General features: G+C 41.3%; 1 protein-coding gene across 2 annotated transcripts in view; it reads right to left on the bottom strand.

Moving 5' to 3' along the window:
• Positions 1-25,313, bottom strand: part of LOC131435531 (dopamine receptor 1-like) — a 355,699-nt gene that overhangs the window by 6,723 nt on the left and 323,663 nt on the right. For both annotated transcript variants that reach the window (XM_058603528.1, XM_058603538.1), the window contains exon 5: positions 9,203-9,457. In XM_058603528.1, the coding sequence (XP_058459511.1) occupies positions 9,203-9,457 (255 nt within the window). The remainder of the gene's footprint in view (positions 1-9,202; positions 9,458-25,313) is intronic.

The raw sequence follows: 25,313 nt of genomic DNA, 5'->3' as shown, positions 1-25,313 counted from the left end.
AAGGAAATCGAATCTCGTTCGTGACAGGAATTGCAAATGTGAGATTTATGAGCTGGAAGGCATTCGTAGCTGGCAGGAAAATTTCATATTCATGGACTTGGATGGAGAAGGGAAGAATGCCTGGAAGGTTTGTTTTCAATTATTATTCGTGCAAAAAATGACACTGATCGCATCGTTTAACCGAACGGACGGGGAACGGGGAGGTTCGTTGCTTTTGTTTTCGAAATGTCACGGAAATTCGGGCCGCACTTTGTTTCCTGTTCGTTCTCATGCATCAATAATAGCGCATTTGAATCTAAATTTCACTTGAATGTTTGCTTCCAAAGCAGATTTGAATGATTACGGTGTAGGTTTTGTCGTTCATCGTGAGGTCGGTTCTCGTGTTTTCAATAATCGATGCCCTTTCTCAAACTCCAATTCGTATCTACGTAAGCGTTTTGTATGATTTAAAAGAATAATTATAACAGCACGCATAAAAAGTCGTGTAAATGTATGGTTTCTAAGACCGACATATTCAAGTGTCAAAATTGAAACAATTCCACAGCTGGTGGGCCGAATATGAGGATACTGTCATAACCAAACAGCAATTCTGGCAGCACTGGAGCTGTCAAAGGTACGAGCACTATCACTCTTGCCAACTCAACAATAACGAGATGATTTCCTCTACGACAGTGAAAGCGACGACACGACCTGCCACTCGTCTATCGAAACTGTATCGTAAATTTAAGTACCACTCAGTAACTGGTAATGTCAAAATGAAATCACCTGAAAAACTACTAAAACTGGCAACACAAGTTGATGAATCATTGATTTTGAATAACAATTATCGAAACCTTAGTTACCGTTTATTGAAGACTTGAGGAATGTAAACAAAACTAACTGCCTCGAGTGGAAAATTCTTATTTCGCGGCAAGTTACAAGTTCTGCAGCATCATTAGACATCAGGACAGTGGATCGATTAGTTCTGCTGGGGCTCGAACATATGAAAAATTTCTTGTAAGACCAGCGCAATCAGGTTTCCGAATGTGACCAAGATCTTTTGTATGGAGTACCTCTGTTGTGAAACTCATTGAAATTCATTATCGAAATATAAATGATCAAACTGAATCGATCCGGTATATTAGTACTATTCTACGAGATGCATGAAATTCGAGTGAAACAATTCTAAGATACTTAAAAATTGCTTTGAGCATTATTTTTTAATTCATTCCAGAATCGCACTTAATATACACCGAATTCATATTTGCTCTTTTCTAATGACTTTTGAAAGAACAACTATTTCAATTGTTCCACAAATGTTGTATATTTGCTACTTGTTTGTTCCAAATCGTTCAACCCTCGTAGCTGATCAGCGTACATGTTGTAAAACAATACGCCGTCATATTTTAGATATTCGAGAAACTCATCTACTTCTGTTCTGTTATTTGAAGACCTTCGCAATTTGATGAACATAAGGACACTTGAAAAGTGCGGGAATCAAGCTCATCTGATCAAAATTATAGGTTCTTAAGTGCACATTGTAAACCACCCGTAAAAACAAGTTTCCTTCAAATAATTTGATAATTTATTCTCAAGCAGAAAATAGTCAGTAACTACGATTTCCCGTAAGGTGTCTGGAACCTGTTGAAGTATAGTTGAATGTCAAGAATATCGGATACATGCAAACAATAAATTTCTTCGTTTGTTTTGTGCAGACTGGCACGAAATTCCTAGTTTGATGACAATATATTAAGCTATGGTGATGTTTCGGAAACTCGATTGGATATTCCTGAAAAGAATGACCGGCATTATGAATGAGTTTGATAACACTACATTACAGGTAGAGCTACCGGATAGCAATTATGATGATATAAGATGACGCATGTCTGTCATAGCACTACATCTAGTGTTAGATTTGGATATCGGGCACCCAGCTCTAGTCCCAGTTCGGCTAGTGCAAATCCAAAGAGTTGAACTTGTAGACGCCAAGCTCCTTCGGCTTTTACAAGTCACCAGTTACGTTGAACATCCCCAGAGGGACAAGTCCCCGGCTAATGGCTCGCGACACCTCGTACAGCTACGTACATTTTCGATTTCTTCTCAACTGGTTTGTTTATTTATTATGGGGCTCCTTGGTAACTAGTTCGTAGCAACTTAAACAGTGTTGCTCAAGAAAATTATTTTTATTATTATCAAGGGGTCTCTATATTTGCGGTAACTGGCGGTAAATCGCTCATGACCATTTTGACGCTCATGATTTTCCTTCGGAATGCCTGGTCGTGTCGTCGGTGAAAGTATCACTCTATATAAACCACGAGAATAAACTAGATGTAAGAAAATAAAAGCTAGTGTACGCGTTCTTATTCATTACGATTCCCGTTCCTGTCGGTCCGCATCGGATTCTTGGTAGTGTTCCGCCCGATTCACAATAGATACCATTCGATTCAGCTCGACGAACTAAGAAAATGTCTGTGTGTTTATGTGTGTATGTAAAGGGTGATTTTTAAGAGGTATAGGATTAGATAAAAAAAAACACAACAAATTTGAGAAAATCAATGAAATCTTTATTTGGATCGAAATAACGATCAATATAAGAAGTGTATCGAAAATAAGCTATCCACAATTTTTTTTTCAAATTATGATAAAAAACGATATTTTATTCAAACTAAAAATGATCTTTTATTGTACGAGGTTAAACTCAAGCAGTGAAAATCGGATGAAATTTAAGTTATTTCTTCACAAATTTTCGAACATTTTATCAAACGCTCTTCATCAAGTTCCGGACAAGTGCATCGCATTTTTTTTACGCTTGAGCCCAAATTTTTTTGAACTACTGCATCTTCCCAGCTGCCTTACCAGTCGTCTTGAAGACTCTCTTCACGATTGCCCAGTAACGTTCGATGGTTCGAAGCTGATGGCAATTTGGTGGATTGATATTTTTCTCAACGAAATTTATACCCTTTTCCGCAAGCCCATTGAGAGTGGTTTTGGCATAGTGAGCCGACGCTAAATCCTGCCAAAACAGCGAAGGTGTACTATGCTTCTTATGTAAAGGCAGCAATCTCTTCTGGAGACACTCAGATCGATAGATTTCTGCATTTATAGTTCCGGTAGTGTTGCCATACCAGTACTTTTCGACCAAATTTCTCCACTTGAATCGACTAGTCCGCATCACTCACATCCTCCCCACCGACGACAGTAAAGTATTGTGGACCAGGAAGAGTTTTTGAGTCCTCCTTTACATAAGTCTCATCGTCCCACAAAACGCATGCATCCGGACACTGCAAAAGACGCGAATACAATCCCCGGGCCCTTGTTGCTGCTCGCTTCTTCTGTTCTATACTTTGTTTCGAGATTTTCTGCTTCTTGTAGGTCTTCAGGTGATTTCGCCTCTTGATACGCTGGATCATTCCGACACTCGTTCCGGTTTTTTTTGGCTAAATCACGTATTGAGATTGATTTGTTTTTCATGATTAGAGATACCACTTTCTAATACAGAACCGGGTTTTCTGCCTCTTCTTGGTAGCTCTAAAGAATAGTGTTCCCCAAACTTATTAATGATGGTTTTAACACTGGCATGATGAATTTCAAACCGCTTCGCCAATTTTCGCCCTTCTCACTTAGCCATTTGTTCAGAACCTTAATTTTAACTTCCTTTTCAATACGTGACATTTTAAAAACGCAGAATTTCAACCGCACAATCAAGTAAACAAACGAAAGCTGACAGCCAAACGCACAGCATGCTGTGATCTGAGCATAAAAACCATCACAAATACATGCGGAATACATTATTCCAGTGGAATTATTCTACTTAACGCCCTACTGACAAATTACTGGTCTAGAACTTCGAACCTGAACTCTGAATGACCCTGGACTGCAGTGTTGAATTCAATTAATGAAATACAACTTAATTTTGGATCTGAATTCTGTTCCTGGATTTCGATCTGAAGACCCAAAATTTCTGGTTCAGAATTCTGAACCTAAATTCTGAAACTGTATTCTAAATCTGAAATCCGGCCAGGAATTTCTGAACTGAATTCTGATCTGAATCTGAACAACTATTTCAGTTCCAGAATTCAGTTTTAAAATCAGATCCAAAGTCCAGGTCTCGAATCAATCCTTATCTCAGATCCAGAATTCGGTTTCAAAATCCCGGCTTGGATTCAAGTTCTGAAATTCGGTTTCAGTTCCAGAATTGTGGTTCTGGGTGAGAAACCATATTTTAGGTCTGGGTTCTGGGAATGAAAAAAAATATCAGGTATTGAATTCTGAAACTGAATTTCAGAACTAAACCCTAGGATTCTGATCTGGACTGAACGAGTCAACTACGTAGGCAAGACAGAATGAAGCATCCATTAGAAGGGTTGATTTTGTATAATGTTCCCCATTTTGCTCCCATGCAAACGACCAGCAGCAGGATGACGCAATCGCTCTCGTTTATAACGAAACTGGCTTTACGAACGTTCCGCAATTGATTCAAAGTTGAACTAGAACTGGAACTGAGCTCTGGACCTGAACCAACCGGAATGATGCACTTACTTCACTTCCTGCTCAGGCAACTGCGCAGGTTAGAATGGACGAAATATATCAAATGTTAACCGTTTTTTAATATTATTTCTTTTACCAGTTAACGTTTTATACTCACCCAGGTACAAGAAAGGTGTCATTCTTTCATAATCCTTGATACCAAACCTTTAGAAAACTTTAATTTTGAATTATTTGTGAATCTGTCATACAACTGAAAATGTTATTATAAATTGCTGATCATATTTCCGATGGCATGTATCAGAAATTATGTTAATACGTTAGATACAACAAGAAATATTCACCATCAAAACCTTCTCACTCTCTCAGAGGGTAAATTTTGGAAAGGCGCCCCATAGTAAAGTAAGTCGTATCCACGACGAAAAGTGAATTTTCCTTCAACTTTGCCAGCGCCCATTCATTAAATGTTAGACGTTGTAAGTCGATTCAGGATTAAATTATAGACGATTCTGAACAAGTTTAATAATGACAGAAGACACGATTCACGCGTGATTTTTGTGGATACAGAAACAATATAATTCTGGTTTAATACAATCAATGTAGCTGGTTATAATTTCTCCACTAAACGCATAGTAGAAATGGAACGATAGATAACAGTTCTCGTGATGGAATTAACCAGCAAAATGTTCATTATGACATTAGAAAATTTTCGCTCCACTTGCGAAATGGCTCGCTGAAAGAGCATTTCTAATATTTTTTTCAGCTATGTTGTTTTTGAACCCAATATTAAGGATGATTTTTCAAGAGAATACAAATACTGTCAGTTCACATCTGCTTCAATTTTCAAACGATAAGCGTTTTAAACAATGTTGCTTTTTAGGCCGTCACATACATGAAACGTCTAGTTAAATATTGCGAATCAATTTCTGGATCAATATTTGGATTATTTGGATTAAACAGGCACTCCTATTCTGCCCGAACGCATTCCGAAATGGTTATCCGATTTGAACGAGACAAACCATTTCTCACCGAAAAGTTCTTAGATTGATATCTCCGGTTTCTAATTTTGGTAAGCCCAAACTTCAACGGCAAGTAGTCATTTAACACCTAAGACAAGGGTCGACATTTGCTTGCTTCCCGCTGTCTTTCCGGATGGCCAACGAGTAACTTTTAACGGAGGGAACAAATCTCCGCAGTATGAAGCAACAGTGAAGGATTGTTGGATAATTGGAGGATAAAATTTATGGTGAATAATTGGCCCGGTTTTCGTCCGAGTCCATGAGCCAATATCAGCAAAACTGGTAACCCCATTCCGTAGTAAAATGTTGAAAATTGCACGTTGCTCATTGGAGTGAAAATATTAAATCACCTCCACTTAGTCGCAACTGACCGAGAATGTTATGGCTAGGAGCCGGGCTCCGGTTGTTGTTGTTGTAGTATTACAAACAGCAAGGGTTAACTATGTAATTGGATGCTATAAATAATAACGGGTGGAGTTTGAGCTAGCTCTTTTGTCTTCAATCTTATTGTATGGTAAGCTGCTGACAGATACAAGTGTTAATATCTGGCTATGAATTTCCTAGGAACTACCGTATGAGCTGTAGAGCAAGTTTGATAATACTTGTAGTGGGTGAAAACGAGAACACGAGCAATATTTGATATGGGGACTGTTCCGTGCGGGATCTGCGAAGAGTGTCCTTTGTATGCTTGGCATCAAGCTCCCATCACACATGCACAATGCGCACATTAGTTACCGGGTCAAGCACGTTCGATTGGTTCCTTGAAGGGGCTGTTATCTCAAGTAAGTGTCATTCAGTTTTTACTACGATACGGATTCCACAAGTGAAACGTTGCCATCGGTTCATGATTGCCCAAGAAATTTACACAATCTGAGGCGAAACGTTTTGCTTGATTTCGAACGCATTCGTGCGAAGAATTCTTCCTTCGAACAAGGATCTGTGTAGCGATGGGGCAGCCAAACATAAAGTAAGTCACAGTCAGTATTCGTACAGGTGTAAAAATCGACAGCTAAAAAGTTTATTGTGATTCTTGTCCGGACAGAAGTGTCTCTCACTTTATCAGAAGTGGTTCAATAAACAGACTGACGTCGGTTCTATATAATTTCATAATATTTCTTGGGAATAAAAGACTTTTGCTGTGGAAAGATTAGTGAGGATATTAAGAACAGCAACAGAAAACACTCTCTAGATCAAGAAAATTCCGAACCTCTTCGAACTGAACTGATTCCGTCAAGAGCGATTAGCTCACAGCTGCTAGTCGTTTGCATTGGTGAAAAACAACGAAAAGAGGACAACGGTGGGGAACATCACACAAAATCAGCCGTGCTGATGGCTCTAAAAGTTTCTAAAGAACTATTAGGATTTATTCTTCACAAATCCAAGGTAAATATCCTTAGTGTAGTGCCAATCTAGAACAGTTTGGTTAGATTTGTGCACTTTTCGCTGTGTGAAATTCACAGTAATCGAGATCAAGTGAAGCCTTCTTTGTTTTTTTCGAAAAATGTATAAAAAGGCAATGCTTGCATAATTCATACAATTGATCAACTAATTGATATTCGGAAGTGTTAAGGAACATGTCAGTTGTTTTCGTATTCACGACATCCAGTTATGTCTTTGTCACTACCCACCCGCCTTTTTATCGTTCGTATATTGAGATTGTTCGGTTCCGAAAAACTTGTCGAAAATTGGTTTCTAGTTTTTGTTTTTTTTTTTTTAAATGAAATATTTCACTTTGGTGTTATCATTCGTTCTAGGATATCGTTTCTTAGAACCGAAAGCAAACATTTTGTTATTGAATATAACGAAATTATTTTATTGTAGGTTCGGTAATCAATAAAGCAGTGTGGTATCTTGACTAATCAGATGAGTCTCAACTGCCGTGTTTTGGGTTCGTGTTACTACAATGAATTGGAAGATTATCCCATCTAAGATCCTTGCATAGCAACGTGTCCACCTAACAACGCTTCAAAAGCTTCAATTCTCCTGTCATGATACTTAAAAGCAAGAAAAAAAAGAAAGAAGTGTTAGAACAAACAACTTGTAGGCTTCATTGTAGGCAGAAAAGTTTACCCCACAGAGCTGGAGATGATGACGGCGGCGGCGTCGATGACAGCCTTCATTTTCAGGCAAAACGTCAACCGTACCGGTGGGAGGGGGTAAATGGCTGGTCGGTTAGATTAAGTTGTGAGCCCGGTAGCTACTTGACGGGTTAAAGTAAATAGAGCGTATCATAGTGGTGTCAGTCGGAAGTTAACCTTTCTCACTTTCACACACACCCGAAAGACTCAGTTTGATAGAATCTAGAAACCGTAGGCTTTCGAAAGAATCGGAAGCGGTAAGTGACGTGATTGATTTTTCCCCGAAACCCTCGTCGATGTTTTGGGAAAATGGGCACAGTTTTAGCTTTAATTAGACAACTGGCATTAACTTTTTACGAGGGTGATGATGAAGATGACAATGAACTCTCGGAGGCTCCCGTTTTGATCTGATTGGAAAAGGGATTAAGCGAAGGTATGGTTGAATAAAACAAGAACTTTTCGTTAGCGAAGCTAGTGATGGAATGGTCTACTTTGATATTTGCGACGCTTCGGTGGGTGTGAGAATTTTTGTTTGGAATAGTGTAGAATAGGCCGAGATCATGGCTTGCTCGGTTCACCATGAAATCCCCTCGGCCGCGAAGAAAAAAAATTACTGGATTGAAAAAGCTTAAACTTCCATCTCGCTGTCACGAAGCTTCGTTCTTGGGTGACGAATGACAGAATAGCATATTTCTAACTCGTAGCCGTAAACTGTATTCCAGGCGGCCTTCGCTTCTTTTCAGAAAATACGATTAACTTGGTGTACAAAGCGGTAGAAATGTTCCTCCAGAGCAGAGGATTTTCTCACCTCGCCGTCCTTTCTTTTTTCTTTTTTCTCCATCGGTTGGGGGTCTCCACTGGAAGCAGAAAGGCAGGCATGTGTAACAAAAAAAAAACGCAACGGCGATTGCTTGCTGGGAGGGATAGACTTATCACGCCTTTTTTGCTCCCTGGTGCAACGTCCTCCCGTCGAGGTGAGGATCTATAAGTCTTAGTGGGTACCGAGTGAAAGGATTACGAACGATTTTCCGTCCGTCCGCCCATTCGTTTCGAACATTTACTTCGGCCTCTGTGATCAACATTCGGGGACAAAAAGGTGGGGAGTGGCGACCTGACAGCGTTTCCAATTAAAAAAGATATAATAGAGTCACGCTGCCATCACTGCTCTATTCGCCGGTGTTTGCGCCCGTTTCGAGCTCTATCGAGTGGTGATATATTATCTAGCGGCTTGGCAGGGAAACAAATCTGTTTTTCTGTTCCCCGTGTCTCTCATATACACACACGGAAAACTCGGGTCAAATCGTGGACAAAATTATATCGCGCCGGCTGGTAATAGGATTGTGCCTTAATGTGTTTCGAGAACGGTATCATCCTGGTTTAATTTCCACTACCTTGTGTGGAAAGGAGAAATCTGTGTTTTGGTCACGATTTTACGATTCCTACTACAATGTGCGACCACATCCCGGTGATTTAGGCAGGCTGATTTATATCCATCTGTTCGGGAACTGAGAATGAACCATTTGTCGGATGATTGTGCGTATTTTTTAACGAAACAACACCAACAAACTATGATTGAATGGGTAAGACTTTCGGTTTGACTTTTCGCAACAAAAAAACAAATGCATCCATTGTTGAACTCACCTGCAGTAGATCCCGATCATAACTATACAAGGTACATAGAAACTTATACAACTAGAAACGACGGCATAGGTTGGCGTCAGGTCCAGGGCGCACGTTTCGTACTTGACGCCGTTGATGATGAGCGAGGTGTCCGTCTCGTCCCGCTTGTCCCGGTGCAGATCCAGGGAGATCGGCACGAACGACACTAGCGCCGCCAGCAGCCAGATGACGACGATGGTTCCGATGGCGACTCGACGCGTCACCCAGCGCCCGTACCTGGAAGGAATGCATTCATTAGTTTTGAAAGGGGGAAAGTTCAATAGAATGCAGGTTGAATGAAACCAAAGACTTCATATTAACAAGATATCCAGTTCTCATAGTTCTCGAACAAATTATTGGCAACATCCTCTTTTTGCGAGCATGGCGCCCTCAGGCGAGTCCGCATCGAATTTCGCGCATAGAAGTTGGGGAGAGAAATGTCAAATTCGTGCGCGCCAAAATAGCAGCACTGTGCACCCATACAATTGACATGATATGTTGAAGGTGATGCCGTGCGATGGCGTTGCTGAACGGAAGATTGGTTTCGCTCCAAGCTGACAGGGTCTGATGAAACCGTCCGCGTAATAACCTTTCACGGTGTATAGCAACATTGGGCCAAATTGCGCGTTGATTTCGCTTCTGGAAATTGAACTTTGGGTAATTAATTTATATTCGAAATTTCAATTATGAATGCTCGTATCTAGGTCATTGCCTTGTAATCAGAAAAGGGTAGTTGTGATAAAATAAGCCGATTGAAAATGGAATGGTTTTGATCGCCTTTCAAACTGCAATTTATTATTGATGAAAAGCCTAGGTGGGTCGTGTTCTCTATATGACACAATTCTAGTGAAGAATCCCATCAGTGATTCTTTTAATATATGGCATGTATTTCGAAAATTTGTTGATGATATTTTCAATTTAGCCGCGAGATTGACGTAGAACTGCATTCGAGATGTGTAGAGATATTAACGGATTTGATACCGTTTGACCGTTTAAGGTTTTGTAGTCATGAAAACGGACCATTCGGTTTCTGAAGATTAGTTTGTATTCTAGGAATTAGAGCGGAAGTTTAAGACAGTTTTCTATAACAGTTCTTTACGTTACTTTTGGGGCCCTGAAAAGGCTTTGGAGTCCACGGAAAGATTATTTTATTACGTATGTTTACGTTTGTATTCCAGGAAAAAAGATGCCAGTAAAAGTCATTTGAGAGTTTGTTATTGTCTTTTGCGAATTGAATTGCATCCAACTCTTTATAAAACTGGATGTAAACAACATTATTCGTCTTATTGCATTGAAGTAAATGCACACGTTTAATGTCAAGATGCATTTGCTCCTTAAGCAAACCTTCAAGTTCTCGTATCGAAGGTCGAATTTTGCACTGCCTGAAGTCAACAACAATTGTATTCTTTCGTGTCGGCGGTGGCTTTTGTTCGTTTGGTTCACTCATTTCGGGGTCGTTCTATTGTTCACTACACAATACTGTACTTGTATTCTTCCGTCCCGAACGTAAGCGGTTTTGTTATATCGACTGACTTGGATGAGATGTTAAAGCGAACTGACAGTTGTTCTTGTTTTCATATTATTCACGCTCGAAAATGTCTGTTTATGTGCCCAATTCTCGCCATTTGCGGGAAGTTTTACTTTTCTGTTACAATTCGAAAAAAAATGCAGCTGAAGCGCATCGAGTGCTCTCAGAACCTTACGGTGATACTGCTCTGAGTAGAAGAACGTGTCGGGAGTAGTTTTAACGTTTTAAAAATGGTGATTTCGATGTCGAAGACAAACATGGTGGTGGAAGAGAAAAAAAACCTTTAAAGATGAACAACTAGAAGCATTGCTTGATGAAGATTCAGGCCAAATCCAAAAAGAGCTTGCAGAATCGTTGGGAGTGAGTCAGTAAGCCATTTCAAAACGTTTCAAGGCCTTGGGCATGATTCAGAAAGAAGGAAACTGGGTGTCGTACGAGTTGAAACCGAGGAACATCGAGCGCCGTCTATTTGTATGTGAGCAACTGCTTCAAAGACAAAATCGTAAGGGGTTTTTACATCGAATCGTAACCGGTGATGAAAAGTGGGTTCGATACGATAATCCTAAACGCAGAAAATCGTGGGGAAAGCCCGGGTATGCTACTTCGGTTATAAATTGTATTTGGTGGGATCAACTAGGTGTGATTTACTACGCAACTGATGCGCTTAGTCGCACGCTAAAAGAAAAGCGGCCACAATATCAAGAGCGACATGACAAAGTCATCCTCCAACGTGACAATGCTCGGTCTCACGTCGCAAAAGTGGTCAAAAAGTACCTGGAAACGCTGAAATGGGAAGCCTTGCCCCACCCGCCGTATTCCCCAGATGTCGCCCCTTCCGACTTTCACCTATTCCGTTCGATGGCACATGGCCTGGCAGATCAACATTTTCAATCCTTCGAAGAGTTGGAAAAATGGATTGCTTCATGGATAGCGTCAAAAGAGGACTCCTTTTTTCGAGCCGAGACCCGAAGATTGCCGGAAAGATGGGAGAAAGTTGTCGCTAGCAACGGACAATACTTTGAATAATACATTTGTTAGCACTTTTTCGCAATAAAGCTTTTAATTTTGGAAAAAATGGAAGCAAAGTTGATAAAAAAGCAAAAGATTTTTTTAGTTGTCTCAAAAAATAACTAATGTCGTTTTCACTTGATGCCAAACCTAACCCAGTTTCCACCCTAACTGCTGTCAAATCGTTTGTTTGAAGCTAGTTTCGAACCTGATTTTTATATCAGGTTTGCTCAAATATTCATTGCTAAGTGCTAAGTGTTTGTTTGATGATACAACCCTGGGTCAGTTTCAGTTTTTTTAAAGCGAAAACGACGTAAGTAAAATCAGAATATTAACTAATTTTTTCGCCATAGTACTGATTTCGGTCTTTCCGTGTGGAACCTTATTTCAATGCTCGTTCGCGGCAAACAATTTATAAAAGTTCAGCTTGGAGTTATTTTTCTATATTTAATAGCACTGAAAATTTGATCATAAATTGCTGAACATATTCCCGATTGTATGAAGAATAAATTATGTTGCTGTGTTCGGTACAACAGGAGATACTCACGTCTAGCATAGAGTGAATTTTCGAAAGGCGCCCCAAAGTAAAGTAAGACCTATTCGCGTCAAAAATATTATAATGGTTTGAATCACCAACGAAAAGAATAAATTAAGCGCGAGAGTACTCATTTACTGTACCGTACCACAAAAAACGAAAAGAGTTTCAAAGCGTGACGTAGAAAACGTAACAAACGCACCATCTGGAATCTCATCAAGCCGACACTAAAGGCTCCATTCTCCTGCCACTATCTCTCAACTAACCAGAGCCGCTTTCAGCTATACAAATTTGCCGACCATACAATGGAATTCGTAATGACGGACGATTTTCAGCTCTAGCAGTTTCCAAAGTATTTGGAAGAGCTGGTTTTTATTCTGCTACCAAAATAGCTACCTAACTCACAAGAACGACGGACGAGAACACAGGCACACAAACACACGCGTTCACACCCATGCATAGTTCGAGTCTCGGGATTCATAGAAGTTTGGAACAATCCAGTCGGTAGGAATGGAATTCTACTCGGATGCGCTTCATGGCGTGTTACTTCCGGTGTGCGTTCGGATGTGGATGAGGATGAGGAGATGGTGTTTGAACCATGTCCTGTGTGTACGGATATCACACTGGTGAGACACAACAACCACGGGCAAATTTTAACCAAAGCCTTTCCCGATATCGGTTCGTCAGCATTGGGCTCTGCCCGATGCTCCTACGCGCATCTCCTGATGAGTGCTGCCTGGCGATAGATATGAGTTTGATGTTGCTATTAATAAAAGCATGCGAAATTGAAAATCGAGAGTTCGTAGCAGAATCGGCAGCAAATTCCAATATATTTTTAGTCCACATTAAAATATGTGTTTGCCATGCCGAAACATCCATAAGCTTTTCCTGGAAAAATGGTGAATCGATTGATCCATTCGCTTACATAATAGTCGTCAATATTATCGTGAATTACGTTAATACTCCGAACATTTTTTTTCTCTCTTAACATCATGTCACTTTTCCAATTTCCAACGACAGTTTCTCGGATCAACTAGCAAACAGCTTACAGGAACAAACAATAAAAAACGGATGAGCCTGTTTCGAAAAGTCCAACGAAAATGTTAACAATCAATTAGTGATTTGTTTTGGACCTTCTCCGAAGCTTTTATTTTTTCCTGAAGGTAATAATCAATCAGCTCATATTTTCCGTTGTGCTGCCGCCGTAGATTCAAAAGCTAGTGAAACGGAAATTCCCAAAAACTACTTTCAAAAAAAAAAAATGTAGCAACTCATAGCTCAAGCATAAGCACAGTGAAAATGTTTTCCCCGAACGAATCGTCGGCAACTGCATGCATTGCCAAGCGAACTCGGAACAAACGGGCCTTTTGTTGATTGAGAGTAATGCAGCAGAAGAGTGGATGGAAAATTTGTTTTTCAATCATCAGATGTTTCGCTGCCTCTGCTGCTGTTGCTGGTACCTGTGCCGCCTGATATAGCAAACACATCAATATTTATCGATTGTTCCGGACGAAGGCGAAACGCGACTTGCACTGTTTGACAAACAAAACAATTTACTATATGTATTTTGGGATTATTACCGTGAACATTCGGCTCTGAATTGGGAAATGAACTACCAATTAGGTTATGACACGGCCCACCAGGCCCCGCATTCACCGTTCGATGGTACAATATTTTTGTTAAAATTCCCACCACCAGTGGCTTTATTTTGAATTGAAAATTTCTAGCTGGAATAAAACGAAGCTGAATGGCTGTATGCTAGTTAGAAATACCATATTCAAAGCAATATCCTCAAATGAAGAACTCTACACGGAACGACCGAAATTAGCTTTGCGCCTAATTCATATTACTGTTTTTGAATTAGTTGATTTTAACAACAAAATTTCCAAAATAACTATAAAATTAGTTAAAATTGAGAATTTACTTTGCTAAAAAAATTCTTGTTTTCAAAGAATGTGTTTAGTTGGCGAATATTCTGGACACAAACCAGCAATATTTCAATCCAACACGAAATTCTCATTGACAACTAATTTCGTTATTAAAATCAGAAATTTTGTTTCTATTTATCTATCACAGTCATTAACATACTGAAGGATAGCACAAAGAAAACAAAAATGAAATTGGTTTTATTAACAAGTTTATTAGCCAAAAACTCAAGAGAAGTGTCAAAGCAAAACAATCCATTAAAAAGCTAAAAGGGACAGTCTTGTTGAAACTGCTTACAAATTGTTTAGATGTTTTTCGCATGTAAACTGTTAGTGGAAAGTGTATTTATTCAGAATTTGTGAGCATTTGAAGCGGTTTTGGGTAATAATGTTTTTACGCGGAACAGTGAAGTGAGTTTCGAATGTTGCACTCTAATTGTACACGTCAAATGATGTTTTTTGAATCTTCTAACATTCCGGGCTACGTATTCGGTTTTTGTTTTTCGAGTGCTCAAAGTTTTCAGTGAGAGAGTCGATTTCGCGAAGTCGAATGAAGAAAACAGCGATTTAGAAGTAAAATGTTCAAAAAGAAGTATATGTTTCGCTTATGTCTTTTTCTCCAATACAACATCGTATTTATACCTGCCAATATAGAAAAGACAACCGCGACTGAAATTTTTTTCGACAGTAGAGTGCCATCTAGTGGCTAGTAGTCATTACGGTGTTAACGTTTTTTCGGTCGCAGAGCGCCATATAGCTGCAAATTGCAGAAACCAATTCAACCATTTATGTTGGTTGAAAACAACGTTTTATTTCTCTAATTCAACTAAAAAATTAGTTGAATGGATATGAAGTGTGCCTTAGCTAAGAAATGACCGCACGTTTAATTGGTGAATTCAACTAAAAAAATAGCCATTTCAACAAATATTCTATTATTATTAAGGGAACTAGAATTAGAAAATCTAAATTAGCAAAAGTAAGATTTTTTTAGTTGTCTCAAAAAATAACTAACTAAAATCAGAAAAGCAACTAATTTTTTTGCCAAAATGCTGATTTCGGTCTTTCCGTGTACCGCTGTAATTTTCTGTTTCCAACTGATGTGGATATTGAACGCATTACACCTATATTTCCGCTAAGGTTAAGCCTTTCTGTTTGCCTAATACACACACATAGTCAGCCGCACACGCAGGGAAACCGGATAGACCTATATACAAATAGTTGGCTTCACCGAATCAAACTCATTAGCAGTCGATATTTTAATATCCTAGCCGGGTGGTGGTCCTGTGAGCCTTTTTGTTGTGCCGATCTGCTCATATGGGGAAAAGTATCGAATTTGAGTGGGGGTTTTCCGTCGAATCGTTTATTGCAATGTTGTATAATTGGCCCTCGTAACCGCTAACTGACCTTGATGCCTTCGATTTCCTTGATGCGATGATTTTGGTAGTTGTCCAGATCGTTGGATTTACCAATCCGAGAACCAGGCGGGGTTGATAATGATGTACAGCACCGAGTGATTAAAACACCTTTTAGTAATCACTCCAAACACATTTAATCACTTACTAAATTTTATTTTCTACTTAGGTCTACTATATATATAAATGATCAGCAGGTTCTTGTAAAGTGCAACCATCCTCGGTTGCGTATGATTAATTACTGACTGGCTCGATCGAGAGCGATCGAGATGATCCTAGATGTGCGATGCTATTTCTCAATCTGTGCTAAACCGTGATGACTACTGTTTTCCATACTCCGACAAATCCCTCTCATTCTCACGGCAATCGAAGTGGCTGCGTTCGTTGTATTCGGTGTTGGTTGTGAAGTAGGGTTCCAATCAAACATCCTCACCTACCCTGAAGATGACAAGCTTCTGAAAGAAAGAGAAGAGAAGTTCCCTCCGACGAACTGGATGACTCCCTTACACCGCAAGGATCACTGATTTTGGCAACTTTCTTCTCCTGCAGCTTCTTCGGTGTTTGGTAATAGACATAGTTTTTCAACTGGTCGGGTCAGACGTCCTGTGGCTGTTTTGACAGTGACAACTCGTACGACACCATCCTTCCCTGGATGTAACTCAACAATCCGTCCAAGTTTCCATCGCATTGGCGGTTGGTTTGTATCTGCAATAACAACCACTCTATTCACATCCACCTTCACGGCCGGTTCCCAGTGTTTAGTTCGCCTTTGTAGTTGTGACAGATATTCCATTCTCCAGCGTTTCCAAAAACTCTGCAATTGACCTTGAACCAACTGCCACCGATTTAACCGACTCAATGGAACAGTATCATAGTCTGGGTCTGGAATGGCTTGTAGTGATGCACCAATTAGGAAATGTGCAGGAGTTAATGGTTCGAGATCTTCAGGATCATCGGTTATTGCTATCAGTGGCCTCGAATTGAGACACGCTTCCACCTGTGTCAGCAACGTAGTAAAATCCTCAACTGATACCGGATTCCCACCGAGAACACGAAGCAAGTGATACTTCGCCGAACGAACTGCAGCCTCCCATAGTCCCCCGAAGTGTGGGGCACTTGGTGGGTTAAAATGCCATTGTAAGCCATTCGTTGCACATTCCTTCGATACTGCTTGATGATGGGCTGGGTCTTTCAACAGAGTGAAAAGTTCCTGTATCTGGTTTCTAGCTCCTACAAAATTCGTACCATTGTCGGAATACATATCCGATGATCTTCCTCGCCTGGCGAAGAATCTCCGGAGTGCCTGAAGAAACCGTTCAGTCGATAAGTCCGTGACATGTTCCATGTGTACGGCCTTTGTACACATGCACACAAAAACGGCTACGTATGATTTTATTGCGGCTCGCCGACGACCTGCTCGCGTGAATACAGGTCCAAAATAATCCACTCCACATTTAGAAAACGGTCTCGAAACGGTTACTCGGGATGGCGGTAAGTCACCCATTTGCTGTTTGATAGATTTTGGCTTGGATCTAAAACAGCGATGACACTGATGTATAATTTTTCTCGCAAGACTTCGCCCACCTAACGGCCAAAAACGTAAGCGTACTGTGCTCAAAAGCAGCTGAGGACCTGCGTGCAATAATATATGGTGATAGTGTTGTAGTAACATTGCTGTCAATGGGTGCCTGGCCGATAATACCATGGGATGTTTCACCTCTAGCGTTTCTTTCGAATGAGTCAATCTGCCTCCTACACGTAATATTCCATTTTTCGCAATGTTGGGATTGTACCACCTCAACGGTGAATTCCGAGCAACCGGTTTACCGCAAAGCAAATTCTTTAATTCTTCTGGAAACATATCTTGTTGAGCCTTTCGCACGATAACTACCTCTGCTGATCTTAATTCTGACGTGGTTATAAAATCCATTGCTTCCAATTTACTTGTCTTCCGCAATATTCTCATTAATCGCAACCAGTACACCGTTGATCTAAGCAATTTTGTATAAGAAGAGAACTTGGAGATGTATGCCCTCATGAAACTTTGGTGATCAGCCGTCGTACTCGTTACTGCAACCCGACGTCGTTCCGGAACATCATCCATGAAAATGTCCAAAGACCGAGGCCATTTATCTGTCGATTCCTTTAACCAACTCGGTCCTTCCCACCACATGCTGTTATTACCAATATCACCTGCCTGGACTCCGCGCGAGATTAGATCTGCCGGATTACTGACTCCTGGTACATGATGCCATACCTGGTGCTCTGTAAGAGTCTGAATTTTAGAGATCCTATTTGCCACAAATGTCGTCCATGTATTAGGAGCGGCTTTGAGCCACTGCAGTACGCAAGTAGAGTCTGCCCAAAAATGTATTTCATTCTGTGATCCAATAGACTGCTTCACCCTTTCACACAGTTCTGCTGCAAGTAGCGCACCACAAAGCTCCAATCGTGGTAATGACTGTGTCTTCAACGGTGCCACTCTTGAATTAGATGTTAAAAGCTGCACGGTAACTGCACCGCTGTCCATTACCGTTCTTAAATAAACACAAGCACCATAAGCTCGTTCAGATGCATCGGAAAAGCAATGAATTTGCGTCGAGACTGTCCTTGGTGCGACAATACACCGTTTTATCCGCAGGTCGTTCAATAAAGGCAGTTGTTGCTGAAAATTTCGCCACTCCTCACCTACCGTTTCAGGTAGTGGGGAATCCCAATCGATGGCATTACCTTGCGCGTCTCGCATGCTCCACAGACGCTGCATGAAAATTTTCGCGATCGTAATGGTTGCTCCGATAAGTCCCAATGGATCAAAGAGCGACGCTATTATTGAAAGTACCTTACGTTTCGTTAAAACTTGATCTGCTAGTAGCACTGGAATGTTGAAACGAAATCGAAGAATATCCGCCTTAGGCAGCCAAGTCAATCCCAATGCCTTTACCATTTGGTCTTGATCCCAGCTGATTTCATTTATGTCTGGCAGGGCTAAATTTTCTCGCGTAACACCCTGCAGAACCGCCGGATTGTTTGATGCCCATTTCCGTAACCTAAAACCTCCGCTACGCATCATCTCGTCTAGTTGCTCTCTCAACTCAATTGCTGTTTGGACTTCGTCGGTTCCAGTGATAACATCGTCCATATAGACATCTTCTTCTACCACCTTTGCTGCGAGTGGGAAATGACTTGCTTCATCGAGTGCTAGTTGCCTAAGCGTTCTAGTTGCTAAGAACGGCGCCGGCTTCGTACCGTAAGTTACGGTTGTTAGTTCGTATGTCTCTACTTCTCCCTCCGTACCGAACCGCCAAAAAATGCTTTGTAGAGGAGTATCACCTGGGTCCATTTTAATTTGCCGAAACATTTTCTCCACGTCCGCGACTAGCATTATTTGTCTTGTTCTGCAGCGCAACACAATAGAGCGAAGATCCTGTTGAACTACTGGCCCTGCCAATAGAGCGTCGTTGAGTGAAATGCCTGTAGACGTTTTACAAGAGGCGTCAAACACCACCCTAACCTTTGTAGTGGTGCTGGCCTCTTTCAAAACAGGATGATGCGGTAAAAAACATCGTTTGAGAGCTGTATTGTTTGTCACCTTCCGCATATGACCAAGTTCCAAATACTCAGTCATGAACTCATAATATTGCTGCTTAAGCTTGTGATCTCTTGATAATCTTCTTTCCAAACCATAGAATCGCTGCAAGGCGATATCCCTTGAATCTCCTAAATTCGATTCAATATCGTTCTTCCTTGGGAGTGTTACCGTATAACGTCCATCTGCTCCACGTTGAACCGTGCGTTCAAACAGCTCCTCACATCGTGCTTCTTCCGGGGAGTAATTACGATTTTCTCCCACAGCCTCGCAGGACCAAAATCGTTCCATTATCTCCTCCAAATGATCCGATACCACCATGTTACACGATATTCGTGATGATTGAGCCGTTGATGATATTCCTCCTGAGATTACCCAACCGAAAACCGATTCGGTGAGTAAAGGTAAACCATCACCTAAAGGAATCGCCTTGCCTGACCGAAAAAAACTGAAGAAGGACTGTATTCCGAATATAAGATCCACATGATTCGAACGAAAAAACTCAGGATCCGCCAGCTGAATATTTTCAGGAATATTCCATCCTGCTGTTGAAATCGAAGCGGTTGGTAAACTAGCAGTAACCTTGGGTAAAACTAAGAAACTCATATCACAGGTAAATGATGAGTTACGTGATCTGATTAATGCTTGGATCCTATGTCTCACTCTGGTAGATACTTGACCGATTCCTAGAACAGAAATATCAACACCTTCCTTAGAGGTGCTCATCTGCTGGCACATTCTTTCAGAGATGAAGTTACATTCCGACCCAGAGTCCAGCAGGGCACGTGCTGGATGGCATACTGCATTATCATCTTCAACGAGTACTATTGCTGTTGCGAGTAGGACCTTGGTGGTACGGTTTTGTGCCATATTGGAAATTACTGTGTCAGTAGCCGCTACTTTAATCACCGTTGTGTTTCGTTTGCTGGTAGAGGCTTCTCCTTCGCCAGAAGTGTTCTTAACATGATTTTCGTCATTCGGTTTGAAACAAACCATGGTATGATGCCGACCCTTGCATTTTTTCCAAGAAAACTTCGATGAGCAATCCTTTGCTTGATGACCTTTCTTGAAGCAATTTCGGCAAAGGGACTGTGAGCGAATATGTGACTCCCTGCTTGCAACTGACATGCCCTGGAATGATGGACATAAATACAACCAATGCATTTCTGAGCAGACACTGCATTTTCCAGTGCATGATTGCACAGAGCTATGACTGGAGCGGACCGTGGATGCTTTCTTCTTTGCCAATGCTGCATCATACTTATTTTCCGATGACCTTGTTGGAAGTGATTCAAGAATCCGAATTCTTCTCTGAAGAAAATCTGTCAAGTCCTTTAAAGTGTCTTGTTCCTTGTTTGAGGACTGCTCCTCCCATCCGCGTCGTGTGTATGGATCCAATCTAGAACTAAGTACATCCAAAAGTAGTAGGTCCTTATAATCCGCGGGTTGTACTATTTGATCTAGAGTTTGCACTATTCTATCAAAACCCTCTAGCAATTTGTGTAATTCTGATGCTGATTCCTTGACCAAAACAGGTAGTTTGAAGAGAGCATGTACTTGTCGCTTTTTCAAAAGTTTACTATTATTGTAGCGCTTGATCAATACCTCCCAAGCTATTTGATAATTTCCTTTTGTTATTTTTAATGGATCGATCAACGCTCTGGCTTCTCCTTCAAGACATCCCTTGAGATAATGAAACTTCTCTACTTCAGGTAGCTCAGTTTTCCAATGGATTAATGACGTGAATAAATCCCTGAAACTGAGCCATTCATCAATATTGCCGTTGAATGTTTGCAATTTGATCTGCGGAAGGCGAACGTGATCCATTGGTGTTTGAAGTGTTGTGTCGACCTGCCTAATAGACTGCTCCAAGGAGGGACTATCCTGAAGCTCCTTCGCCTTATCTACCAAAAAGGATTTCGTATCGTAGTAGCGATCTTCAAAATTAATACGTTCTTTGGAAAAGGCCTCTTCTCCTGCTTCGAAATCATCATGCGACTCGATCTCATAGATTGTATTCCCTATTTTCTCCCAAAGTTCATCTAACCGTTCAAGACGAACTGCCACTTGACTAGCCGTTGTAGATTCATCACAGGACTGGGTGAATTTCACAATGTTGTTCAGAGACGTTTGCAATCCCTTAAGCTTCGTATGTAGTGCCTTCAGGGAAGCAGTCTTTTTTGTTGATGATGCTGATGTCGTCGATGGCATATTGCAAGCACTCTCGTGTTTACCGAAAAATTTGAAGTGGTGTAGTATTCGTAAAATAAATCTAGCCTCGACTAGACATATACTGTGTCAGCCTACCTGGGAAACTGACATTGGCGCCAGTAAAATATAAATGCAACAATCAAATATTTCAAGCGTCGATCGTCCAAACTAGCAGGCCTTTCAATCACACAACTCGTTCATGCAACACTCAACACCAACAGCTCGAGTGAGTAAAGCAGGGCTCAGATCCAAGGAAGAATCAATCCAAATTGTCGTATAGGATAATTTATTTTTAATGCGCAGTATCATAATCCAGCAACGGCTGGGCATATACCTTGTAATAAATTTACCTGACAAAACTATTTGTTGAACGAGCCCAGTAACCGCGTTTCAATTATGATGATTAACAATGATTGCACATTCTTCCAATCATTGTTACGCAATCCAGTCAAGTGTAGAACCGATACGAGACCCCAACTCCATCAGCCAGACTAACAGCAAGCATGCATTTGCCTCGTTGTGGTGTGATCACCGCAATCGTGATACGCGAACGCCGTCAAAGATAGTAAGGATTGGTGTTAGAATCACAAAAGAAATCGTCCAGCGGCTGGACGTATACTAATGTTCCACTCACCTAACCGGCTATAGAGTGACACTCCTGTGACTCTATCAATCCCCCTACTGCTTAAAGGTCGGTGAACTTCACTGTTGTAAGTTGCTCACGATGACGTCGGTTTAAAAATGGCTCTTGTATTCACAATGATTTAGTGACGCTCCTTGATGCCAGAAATGATGATGGCGGTTATTAGTACAATAGCTAATGGCGTCTCCGCGATGGCTACTTCAAAAGCGTGGTTTCCTTGATGCAGAAGACCTTGATCGCCGTGCGTTAAGACCTCTGTGGTTCGATAATCCGGTTCGAAGGACCAGCAATGTTGTATAATTGGCCCTCGTAACCGCTAACTGACCTTGATGCCTTCGATTTCCTTGATGCGATGATTTTGGTAGTTGTCCAGATCGTTGGATTTACCAATCCGAGAACCAGGCGGGGTTGATAATGATGTACAGCACCGAGTGATTAAAACACCTTTTAGTAATCACTCCAAACACATTTAATCACTTACTAAATTTTATTTTCTACTTAGGTCTACTATATATATAAATGATCAGCAGGTTCTTGTAAAGTGCAACCATCCTCGGTTGCGTATGATTAATTACTGACTGGCTCGATCGAGAGCGATCGAGATGATCCTAGATGTGCGATGCTATTTCTCAATCTGTGCTAAACCGTGATGACTACTGTTTTCCATACTCCGACAAATCCCTCTCATTCTCACGGCAATCGAAGTGGCTGCGTTCGTTGTATTCGGTGTTGGTTGTGAAGTAGGGTTCCAATCAATCAAACAGCAATGTTGTATAACTGGCCCTTGTAACCGCTAACTGACCTTGATGCCTTCGATTTAGTGGATGCGATGATTTTGGTTGTTGTCCAGATCGTTGGATTTACCAATCCGAGAACCAGGCGGGGTTGATATGGGTATATTGATGTACTGCACCGAGTGATTAAAACACCTTTTAGTTATCACTCCAAACACATTTAATCACTTACTAAATTTTATTTTCTACTTAGGTCTACTATATATATAAATGATCAGCAGGTTATTGTAAAGTGCAACCATCCTCGGTTGCGTATGATTAATTACTGACTGGCTCGATCGAGAGCGATCGAGATGATCCTAGATGTGCGATGCTATTTCTCAATCTGTGCTAAACCGTGATGACTACTGTTTTCCATACTCCGACAAATCCCTCTCATTCTCACGGCAATCGAAGTGGCTGCGTTCGTTGTATTCGGTGTTGGTTGTGAAGTAGGGTTCCAATCAAACATCCTCACCTACCCTGAAGATGACAAGCTTCTGAAAGAAAGAGAAGAGAAGTTCCCTCCGACGAACTGGATGACTCCCTTACACCGCAAGGATCACTGATTTTGGCAACTTTCTTCTCCTGCAGCTTCTTCGGTGTTTGGTAATAGACATAGTTTTTCAACTGGTCGGGTCAGACGTCCTGTGGCTGTTTTGACAGTGACAACTCGTACGACACCATCCTTCCCTGGATGTAACTCAACAATCCGTCCAAGTTTCCATCGCATTGGCGGTTGGTTTGTATCTGCAATAACAACCAGTCTATTCACATCCACCTTCACGGCCGGTTCCCAGTGTTTAGTTCGCCTTTGTAGTTGTGACAGATATTCCATTCTCCAGCGTTTCCAAAAACTCTGCAATTGACCTTGAACCAACTGCCACCGATTTAACCGACTCAATGGAACAGTATCATAGTCTGGGTCTGGAATGGCTTGTAGTGATGCACCAATTAGGAAATGTGCAGGAGTTAATGGTTCGAGATCTTCAGGATCATCGGTTATTGCTATCAGTGGCCTCGAATTGAGACACGCTTCCACCTGTGTCAGCAACGTAGTAAAATCCTCAACTGATACCGGATTCCCACCGAGAACACGAAGCAAGTGATACTTCGCCGAACGAACTGCAGCCTCCCATAGTCCCCCGAAGTGTGGGGCACTTGGTGGGTTAAAATGCCATTGTAAGCCATTCGTTGCACATTCCTTCGATACTGCTTGATGATGGGCTGGGTCTTTCAACAGAGTGAAAAGTTCCTGTATCTGGTTTCTAGCTCCTACAAAATTCGTACCATTGTCGGAATACATATCCGATGATCTTCCTCGCCTGGCGAAGAATCTCCGGAGTGCCTGAAGAAACCGTTCAGTCGATAAGTCCGTGACATGTTCCATGTGTACGGCCTTTGTACACATGCACACAAAAACGGCTACGTATGATTTTATTGCGACTCGCCGACGACCTGCTCGCGTGAATACGGGTCCAAAATAATCCACTCCACATTTAGAAAACGGTCTCGAAACGGTTACTCGGGATGGCGGTAAGTCACCCATTTGCTGTTTGATAGATTTTGGCTTGGATCTAAAACAGCGATGACACTGATGTATAATTTTTCTCGCAAGACTTCGCCCACCTAACGGCCAAAAACGTAAGCGTACTGTGCTCAAAAGCAGCTGAGGACCTGCGTGCAATAATATATGGTGATAGTGTTGTAGTAACATTGCTGTCAATGGGTGCCTGGCCGATAATACCATGGGATGTTTCACCTCTAGCGTTTCTTTCGAATGAGTCAATCTGCCTCCTACACGTAATATTCCATTTTTCGCAATGTTGGGATTGTACCACCTCAACGGTGAATTCCGAGCAACCGGTTTACCGCAAAGCAAATTCTTTAATTCTTCTGGAAACATATCTTGTTGAGCCTTTCGCACGATAACTACCTCTGCTGATCTTAATTCTGACGTAGTTATAAAATCCATTGCTTCCAATTTACTTGTCTTCCGCAATATTTTCATTAATCGCAACCAGTACACCGTTGATCTAAGCAATTTTGTATAAGAAGAGAACTTGGAGATGTATGACCTTATGAAACTTTGGTGATCAGCCGTCATACTTGTTACTGCAACCCGACGTCGTTCCGGAACATCATCCATGAAAATGTCCAAAGACCGAGGCCATTTATCTGTCGATTCCTTTAACCAACTCGGTCCTTCCCACCACATGCTGTTATTACCAATATCACCTGCCTGGACTCCGCGCGAGATTAGATCTGCCGGATTACTGACTCCTGGTACATGATGCCATACCTGGTGCTCTGTAAGAGTCTGAATTTTAGAGATCCTATTTGCCACAAATGTCGTCCACGTATTAGGTGCGGCTTTGAGCCACTGCAGTACGCAAGTAGAGTCTGCCCAAAAATGTATTTCATTCTGTGATCCAATAGACTGCTTCACCCTTTCACACAGTTCTGCTGCAA

Source organism: Malaya genurostris, chromosome 1 (genome assembly GCF_030247185.1).
Source record: "Malaya genurostris strain Urasoe2022 chromosome 1, Malgen_1.1, whole genome shotgun sequence".
In the NCBI taxonomy this organism is placed as follows: Eukaryota; Metazoa; Arthropoda; class Insecta; order Diptera; family Culicidae; genus Malaya; species Malaya genurostris.
This window is presented reverse-complemented; position numbering and strand designations above follow the sequence as displayed.